The sequence below is a fragment of the Lolium rigidum genome, chromosome 2 (assembly GCF_022539505.1).
Source record: "Lolium rigidum isolate FL_2022 chromosome 2, APGP_CSIRO_Lrig_0.1, whole genome shotgun sequence".
NCBI classification, from domain to species: Eukaryota; Viridiplantae; Streptophyta; class Magnoliopsida; order Poales; family Poaceae; genus Lolium; species Lolium rigidum.
This window is the reverse complement of record NC_061509.1, coordinates 55,545,861-55,554,405: the sequence shown is the minus strand read 5'-3', so window position 1 is coordinate 55,554,405 and position 8,545 is coordinate 55,545,861. Positions and strand designations below refer to the sequence as shown.

Here is an 8,545-nt window from a genome sequence, read left to right as displayed (position 1 = left end):
TCGTGAGGATCCCTCCTCCGAGGTACCGTCGAATAGGCAACGACAGTACTAAAAATAGATAGACCACTATTAACAAGATGTAGAACTACCCCTTTAATTAGTATGTCTGTTGACTTTTGCACGCTCAATAATTATGGCTAGCATATCAACCACTATATTAAATAACATGAGTGAATAATGGATCACCTTGTCTTAACCTTTTTTCGTCTCGAAGTATCTACTAACATCATCGTTAACTTTAATTGCAACACTTTCCTCTGAAAATAAAATTATGTATTAGAGCACGCCACTCATCGAGTAAAATCTTTCATCTGAATGTTTGTTGAAGGAAAGACCATTTGGCCTTGTCATAAACTTTTTCAAAGTCAATATTTTAAAAAGATCACATCCATCTTTTTCGGATGTAACTCATGAACCAGGTTTATGCGGGGTAACTACCTCATGAAGGATATTTCTTCTTTGCATGAGCGCAGTGTCTGAGATGGTCGCACTACATGATTGGCCACCGAATTTAGCCTAATAATTGTCATTTTTGTGAAAATCTTGTAGCAAATGTTAAGGAGACTGATAGGTGGATATTGTTGGATCATTTGTGCTTTGTCAACCTTTGGTAAAAAAATTATCTCACCGAAATTATAGCGAAATAGCTCGAGATGTCCTTCATGCAGACCACTGAACAACGCCATCAGATCTGATTTGGTTATCTCCTAGAAGTTTTGATAGAACTCTACTGAAAAACGGATTTTGTTGTGCTTCATTTGGAAAACATTTTTTTTATCTCATCCTCTGAATAACACACGGTAAGATAGTCATCTTTCTCATCAAAAACTTGAGAAATGTCATCTACTCATGACTCATAGTAACTAGATTAGTATAACCATGTATGCATTGTTCATTAATTTTTTTTATTATTTACAAAATTGTAAAAAATGATTTCTGTTTTTTTTGCAAGTTCTTAGAAGGGAAAAAATCAACTGAAATACGTACTGGTTCGTATGAAATTTCTGCATTCCATACCATCCCTGGAGTTTCATGCTTTGATGACTAAGAGAAATTTTGCTTAGTGAGTCATAACTTGTAAAACTAGGCTTACGATGTGCAAATATGGATGTGCTGCCTCCGCGGACGGTTGCTATCTCAGTATGAATCATAACTGGTGACACTAGGCTTATGATGTGCAAATGTGACCATAAATTTCATAACAGCCAATCACTTTGGCTTCGGTTGCTATCTCAGCAGGTGAAGTGGTGAACCCACTTGTCTCGACTTCGGAGTATCCACATGTACTTTCTGAATTACTCTACTTTTGTGTTGTGAACCATGAAATGGTCCCTCTGGATCCACTCTTAACAGGAGTTAACAACCAGAGAGTAAATTCTGAGAAAGTGAAACAAAGAAGTTCGGCAAGCCATCATTGGTGCACCAAATTTGAGCAGTGACAATCACTCTCGGCTCTCGAGCACCACCAGTACACGTCTACACCCCATTTGAATATTTGAATCGCACGATCAGTTCTGGTTTCAGTGACTGGGAATCAAACTGTTCGGTATGGTTTGGTATATTCCTGGTTTCCAAACAGACATTGGGAAAACCGGAAAAACAATGTGGTGGGCTAGCTAGATCCCCTCACCAGCTCCCCGCTACCACTGTCGTCCGCATCGGCCACCAACCGCCGCTGATCGCAAGTCCGATCAGAGTCAGACCGCATTTCGCCATTTTGCGCCTGCGTTTGGTGATTGTTTACGCATTCCGATGCCCCAACCAAACCCACCATCTAATTCCAACCTGTGATCCGATTATGGAATCTTTGTGCGTTAGCTGGAGAGCCTCCAAGGCCACCAGGCTGGTAATTGATTAATTAATTATTAAATAAGCACCAGATGACTGCTGAGACATGCTATAACTTATGCTAAGCTCCTGCAGCAAAAAAAAAAAATAGTAGTGCTTCGGCACTCACCTAGCAAACGTGATCTTACGTTTACATCCCTGCGAAGGTTGAGAATTTTAGATCTTGCAAGTTTGATGTATTCATTTTGGTTTTTTAGGGTATTTGTTCCGGTTACACATGCTACTACTTCCTCCGATCCATATTAAGTCAATTAATATGGATCGAGCGAGTACTTGTTACCTTTCTATAGGGTGTAAATGGTGTGGACCATTTTCGCTTCAAATCTACATCTACATATGGTGCGTACTTGTAAAAATCATTCGAAATGGATGGTGATATTGGTCAACCATATATCGGATCGATATGGTAGCGATTGTGGCATTTGATAATATTCAATGAATATGGATTATTCGACATTTTTTTACAGATTATCCAAAGTTTTTAAAGAAAATAGTGTTACGAAATTATCCTGACCCCAAATATCCAGACAACATAGTGTATGCTACTAGCACAGAACTTGATTTGTTGTATGAGCAAGTGTGTGGCTATAGTATACTATTGCAATCTTTCTGCTCACGTTTTCGATCTGAGTCCTTCTCGAATACACTTCATATTCTTAATCCGATATAATTCACATTCACATTTACATCCGACCATTATACACCCCAATCCGAATCCGTTAAAAATTAAAAATATAATGAAATATCAATACTTTTTTTTTTGACACTGATGAAATATCAATACTTCTTTTTTGATAAGATGAAATATCAATACTTAATCTGATCCGGCCCGTCCTATCTCTCTGACAACCAACAAGGAAGTACAAGAAGGCCCAGGAGGGCCCAAAACCCTAATACCACGAAACAGAAATAGCTTTGGCAATTTGCAAAGGGCCCCCACCCCCAGGCCACCAACCCCTCAAAACTTTTTGCAGCAAAAAGAGCAGAGCAGAGAAACCACCACCAAACCCAAGGAGAACAGAGGTGGGGCGGCGCCGAGCCAGCGAGCGAGCGATCCCTCCTCCACCTCCCACTCCGCCGCCGTCGTCGCGTGATCATGGCCATGGCCGCCTCCAGGTTGCTCTGGGCCTCCCGCGCCGCCTCCTACCTCAAGATCTCCACCTTCCCCAGGGCCTTCTCCACCGGTACATCTCCATTCGCCACCTTGCCCCGCACCGTTTACTGTTCGCGCCTGTATCTCGTGTCTTGTGCCGCGTGTCCCCCGGGATCACGGGTAGTTGGATTAGGAACGGCGCGATCTTGTCCTCTGCGTCCCGCTTATGCCCGATTTGGGGAGATTTAGTGGTGATTTCGGCAGTGGCTAACGTCCGTGTGCGCGTCAGAGTTATTTATGGAGATGAGATAGTGGGGTGTAATGAAAATGTTATTTTTCTGGTTTTTTTATTCCTTTTCCGGTGGCAGATTGTATCTTCTCCGTAAAAAGGATCTGTCTCCGTTCTGCTTTTGCCTGATTCGGTGGCGAAGTTCAACGTATCTGCATCTGGATTTCCATTTTTGTACTGATTTTAGTGGAGGGACGATTTCTGAGATTCAGGGTAGCGTGGTCTGATTTCTGTTGATGTGACTTTTGTTTGATGCATTTGAAAACCGCATAAGGAAAGATTGGCGAATACGCTATCCTTATTGTTGCAAAGTTTCAGAATGGTGTATGTAAAATGTTTTAGGACTCCATAGTCCACATAAAAGTTTCTGCAATAGGCTTGCGAAAGTTATTTCGAGAAAATGAATACAGATAAGGATCTGTTTACGCACTATCATATGCATGGAGTATGAAGTAGAGAAACTGATGGAATGAGCCCAAGAAAAAGTTTCTGTATAAGTAGGCACCTGCCTTGTGTGCATAGTTCAGGGTGAACAATAATTGGAATGCTTATGGAACTTTCTGTGTTCACTGTTGAACCCATTAACTGCATTGCTGTTTGCTGATGCTGCCACCCAGTATTTAACACGCCTTGTGCCATCTTTCTTGCCTTTTCCAGTGCTGAAGGATCTGAAATATGCGGAAACTCATGAATGGGTCAAGGTTGAGGGTGATTCGGCAACCGTTGGAATCACAGACCATGCCCAGGTTGATATACTGATGCATTTGACCCCTATGAACAAATTTCCGTGTTAGACCTCTCATATGTTATAGGAGTATTTTTTTTTTTTAATCCTTAACCCGGTAAGATGTATGAACTGTTCAGTCAGCATATGTTTATGCTGATACTGAGTTGTTTGGGCCTCCAGGACCATTTGGGTGATGTTGTGTATGTGGAGCTACCAGAAGTTGGCGCCTGTGTAACTCAGGGAAGCAACTTTGGTGCTGTCGAAAGTGTGAAGGCAACCAGTGACATCAACTCGCCAGTATCTGGAGAGGTCGTTGCAGTGAATGAAGAACTTCATGAAAAACCAGCATTGGTAAGTTTCAGCTCATGATAATTTGGCACTCTGTGAGCAAATCCTTCGTTGGCGATTGAAGTGTGGTATGACCTGTATGCTGTCTCTTCTTTTGCAACACACAGGTCAACGGAAGTCCATATGAGGGCGGCTGGATTATCAAGGTCAAGGTCAGTGATGCAGGTGAGCTCAACTCGCTGATGGATGACGAGAAGTACTCGAAATTCTGCGAGGAAGAGGACAGCAAGCATTGAGCAATGTTGGTGGCTTCTAAACATGGAGAATCTACGCTTCGAGCCTTGTAGATGTTTTTCATGTGCTGTTGGGCATGACACTTCCTACCACCTGCTGTCTCAGCCCAGAAAGGAGCAGAACATGGAATAAATGGCATTTGCCTACCCTAGAAGGGCTTGCAAGATCCAAAATCTGTATATGACTTGAGTTCATTTGTTTTACTGCGATCGTTTCGTCCCAAATTTTAGCTCTGTTTTGACCAATTGGTATTCAAAAATCTTTCTGCATGCTGATGATAGTCATCTGCTATAAGGTCAGGATAGTGCCTAAACTGTGGCAAACTTCAAAAAATTCAGAGACGATGCTACAGCAGACCAATCCATATAAGCGTTAAAAGTCTTAAAAAATCAGCATCATAGATCTCCTTCAGTCCTAAACTACTGTCATGTTCTTTTTACACCACGCAAAGCAATAATTTTACCAAGTCCTGCTAATATGCTAGCATAAAAGATGTTACTTATTAGCGTTGAAACTTGCCATGACGAATCAATTCATGTCATCCTGTGTTATATGAGGTATTAACAAATCATGCTGGCTGAAATTGAAGAGCTTAGACTCCGCATATCTACCTATAGTTTGGACCAACAATATTATGTAAGTGGTTAATGGCCAATTGCATCTGCAATGGCAAGACAATGAGTGACATGGTGAAAATGTGTTCCAGCCATGAACTGTTCAGATCAGGCAAACAATCATAAAAACAGTCTTTGGCACTAATCGTAGTGATGAAATATCAGGCACAGCCAACATATCAAAATATAGTTTGACGGCTGAGTAACATATCAAACTTGCAACATATAGCCTTGTTGAGAATGTATAAGCAAAGCAATGGAGAATCAAGCGATATAATTGGCAACACAAGATTCTTTTACGGAAACGCAGCATAAAAGATCAGAAGAACATGGACATGCTGGTGGGCCAATAACCTGGATATCAGGACACGTCTAAAACAAAATTAAAATCAATACCAAACTACTATTCATACAGGTTTAGATCAGAATCCTAAAAGATGAAAAAGAAAGTGCAGCTGGTATTTGGCATTGGAGCTTCATCAAGAAACTGCACAAAACAAGGCACCCAGCCTACAGGCCACGAGGAGGAAGATTCTTTTCTCACGCCTTGATGTTCCATTTGTGCGCTGATCGTGGCCCAGTTGTAATGCCCTCGTAGTATTGTGATGGCAACTTTCCCTTGTTCCATTGCTTCACAAACTTGAGGAAGATATCGCGAGCAGACTCTGAAGAAAGATCAGAGAAATATTTGCCCTTTTCTTCCTTCAACCATTTGGCGAACTCATTGCTCTTTGCAAAGTAGTCATCTTTGGATATTTCTTTGAAATCCTGTTTTGACAAGAAAAAAAAAATGAAAGTCATGTCAATCGCTTCTGCTTTGGCAAGGATATATGCACCTAACAGGCACATTCAAATAAGGAGTAAATCTGTTGCACACTTTTTCAACAGTCTACTACTTTTGATTAATTAGAGTGAAATGAGATGCAACTAACATCATACTCTAGTCTGTAGGTGCACAAATTATGGTTCTCACAATTCATTCAGGGGTGTAGATACTACAATCCTTTCATTACGGATATAAAAATAGCAGGGAATAAGGCAAAAACTGTTAAATGGCCCCAACAGATTGTGTGCTGCTATTACACTAGGTGCACAAATTATTATGGTTCTCAAGATCCATCAAGGGGTGTAAATACTACAATCCTTTCACCACAAACTTAAAAGTAGCAGGGAATAAGGAAATAACCATTAAAAAAAGCTAAAGCACCTAACTTACTATTCAGCCTCAATATATCTTGTGCTGCTATACAGCCTTCAGATGCGAAATAAAATCTGGCAAGTTTCAATGGAAATCCATTGTCCAGGACAACAGCCTTACATTTTAGTTATGACAACTTTCGAAATTTACAATATCTTAGCCCGAAACATTTACCTGGAAAGGGGCCGGTTCAGTTGTAAGAATGCTTCAATGACACCTTAAAAAACATGGTTGGGACAGTTTTTCCAGTTAGGTTGATACATTGGTTTGGAGGTGATTCTCTTATTTAATTGAGCATACTAGCTGTGCTTTCTAATGGTTTTGCCAAAACACATTTGCTCAGCCCTACTTCATCTGGTTCTGTTCAGGAATATTCAATATTGTCCATTCCATTATCAGACCTTTGCAAACGTTCAAGCTTCTACAAATATTCATCTATGGAAAAGGACTACCATGGATCTAACAGGACCAGATACTTAATTGATCACATGCAAACTGCTTGATACTTCGATAAAACAACCGTCTAGAGAACTCACAGGATCCTTGTCTTTTCGCTTGCTCTTCTCCTTCTCCTTGGAACGCTTCTCCTTGGAATCCCTCTCTGTCAAGACACGAATACAGAGTCACATACACATCATCATCAAATGAATCTAACACCATATGTATATGATCAAGATGAAACAAATGCACGCCTATTTTGGCACTATGAAAAGAGTAGCATTTTCTCAGTTCATAGTGCATATAATCTTAGTTTACATCATCGTTTGTTACATACTCCCAATGGTCAAGCCAGTTGTAGTTTGGGTGGAAATAGGAAAATATGGAGTCTATCTGGAGCGCCCTTGTCCCCCCTAGAGAACTTGCTACTGAAAGCCTTGCACTGCAGGAAAACCAATGGAGAAGGAATATGGACACAAACCCAACTTGCAATATTTTTGGTTTGAGAGTGAGGACAATCATCATGCGGTGATTTATCGCACTAAACCCCGTGCTGTTACGTTTGCGCTTAGAACTGTTTGGAATTTACCACCTGAAGGGAATTTTCTGAATAGTGGTCTCGATTGATTCCTTTCTCTCCTGCCAAAACGGATGATCATGCACACGCCAAGAAATTTATTGCTCCAATTCTCAGTGATGGCAAGGCAATTATTTTGGCTTCAATACTTTTAATTTTTTTTATACCAAATTATGTTGTCTCCTTAAACTGCCTTGGCGCTCCTTCTTCCAAGTTATAATCGAAAAGTTAAATCTCCTATCCACCACCACTTGCTTGCCTGAGCAGAAGGCCAGTAATGAATCATTTGATGAGGCCCGGACCTCACCTCCTTTTTGTCAGGCAAAAATAAATGCTGATGCTAGTTCAGAATTGATGGGTGCTTCTGCTAGTATTGGTGCAATTGTTAGAGATTGTGCAGGTGTGACAATACTGCCGGCTTGGATTTTTTTGGGGCCACTGTCTGAGCGTTGAAGAGGCCGAGTTGATGGCTTGTGTCCATGGTCTCAAGGTGAGTCTGGTTCCTCTTTTTTCAGGAGATAAATTTTGTCAAGATTAAAAGGTCGCTACTGGTGAGTTAGCTCCTTCCTGTGTATAGGAGTAGATCATACTAGATAATAATAACAATTTGCCTTCACAACATATCTTGGGATGCACAACACCAGGCAGAAAACACACGCTACACACAGATTAAGATAACGCAGGTGGAACTAACTTAAGCATGCTTTTTTTTCACTGTGAAATAACCTAGGCATGGTTTCATTCAGTTGGGGAGAACAGGAAGTAATGCAGGTCCTAGAGGCAAAAGAAACCCTACCTTTGTCTTTGCCCCTGTCGCCGTGCTTCTTCTTCCTCCTCCTCCTCTCCTCGTCCTCGTCGCTGCCTCGGCTGCTCCTCCTGCTCTCCTTCTTGTCCCGCCTCTTCTTCCGCTCCCTCTCCTCTTCCTCCCCTGAGCAAGCAAATCGACAAGCAGAGCAGACCAAGGAAAGGAATCAGCGCGCGCGCGCGCGGAAGCGGAGGACGGGGCCGGTCGACTGGAGTGACAGGAAATCGGGCACCTGAGGAGGCGGAGGAACGGCGCTTCCTCGACTTGCCCTCGCCGCTGCCCATCGTCGCCGCCGGCCTTCTGTTCTCCTTCTCCGCCTCCGAGCGAAGGGGACGAATAAAACACACACACCGCCTTTCCTGAGGGTGTGTTGG

The 8,545-nt window shown here is 41.9% G+C and overlaps 2 protein-coding genes across 3 annotated transcripts; one reads left to right on the top strand and one right to left on the bottom strand.

The window, feature by feature from the left end:
• Nucleotides 1–2,895: 2,895 nt before the first annotated feature.
• On the top strand, nt 2,896–4,808 carry LOC124686500 (glycine cleavage system H protein 2, mitochondrial-like). Its single transcript, XM_047220432.1, has 4 exons — nt 2,896–3,032; nt 3,888–3,976; nt 4,138–4,308; nt 4,413–4,808. Exons 1-4 carry the CDS (start codon nt 2,945–2,947, stop codon nt 4,539–4,541), a joined length of 477 nt encoding a protein of 158 aa, XP_047076388.1. The 5' UTR covers nt 2,896–2,944; the 3' UTR covers nt 4,542–4,808.
• Nucleotides 4,809–5,508: 700 nt separating this feature from the next.
• Nucleotides 5,509–8,512, bottom strand: LOC124686499 (style cell-cycle inhibitor 1-A-like). 2 transcript variants are annotated; one of them, XM_047220431.1, is made up of 4 exons: nt 8,404–8,512; nt 8,163–8,294; nt 6,888–6,952; nt 5,509–5,921 (listed from the first exon to the last, which is right to left on the bottom strand). In XM_047220431.1, the coding sequence occupies exons 1-4, from the start codon at nt 8,453–8,455 to the stop codon at nt 5,694–5,696; spliced, it is 477 nt and encodes a 158-aa protein (XP_047076387.1). In that variant the 5' UTR covers nt 8,456–8,512; the 3' UTR covers nt 5,509–5,693. The 2 variants fall into 2 exon arrangements, with proteins under 2 accessions (XP_047076387.1, XP_047076386.1); XM_047220430.1 differs by having other exon boundaries at nt 8,163–8,299; nt 8,406–8,500.
• Between the last annotated feature and the right edge of the window lie 33 nt (nt 8,513–8,545).

Excerpts from the sequence above, each read along its gene's own strand:
- LOC124686500 (XM_047220432.1), top strand. The coding sequence starts at position 2,945 with ATGGCCATGGCCGCCTCCAGGTTGCTCTGGGCCTCCCGCGCCGCCTCC. Across the intron at positions 3,033-3,887 it reads CCCCAGGGCCTTCTCCACCG|TGCTGAAGGATCTGAAATAT; the intron begins GTACATCTCCAT and ends TGCCTTTTCCAG. Across the intron at positions 3,977-4,137 it reads GAATCACAGACCATGCCCAG|GACCATTTGGGTGATGTTGT; the intron begins GTTGATATACTG and ends TTGGGCCTCCAG.
- LOC124686499 (XM_047220430.1), bottom strand. The coding sequence starts at position 8,455 with ATGGGCAGCGGCGAGGGCAAGTCGAGGAAGCGCCGTTCCTCCGCCTCC. Across the intron at positions 8,300-8,405 it reads CGCCGTTCCTCCGCCTCCTC|CTCAGGGGAGGAAGAGGAGA; the intron begins AGGTGCCCGATT and ends TCGATTTGCTTG. Across the intron at positions 5,922-6,887 it reads AGCGAAAAGACAAGGATCCT|GATTTCAAAGAAATATCCAA; the intron begins GTGAGTTCTCTA and ends TTGTCAAAACAG.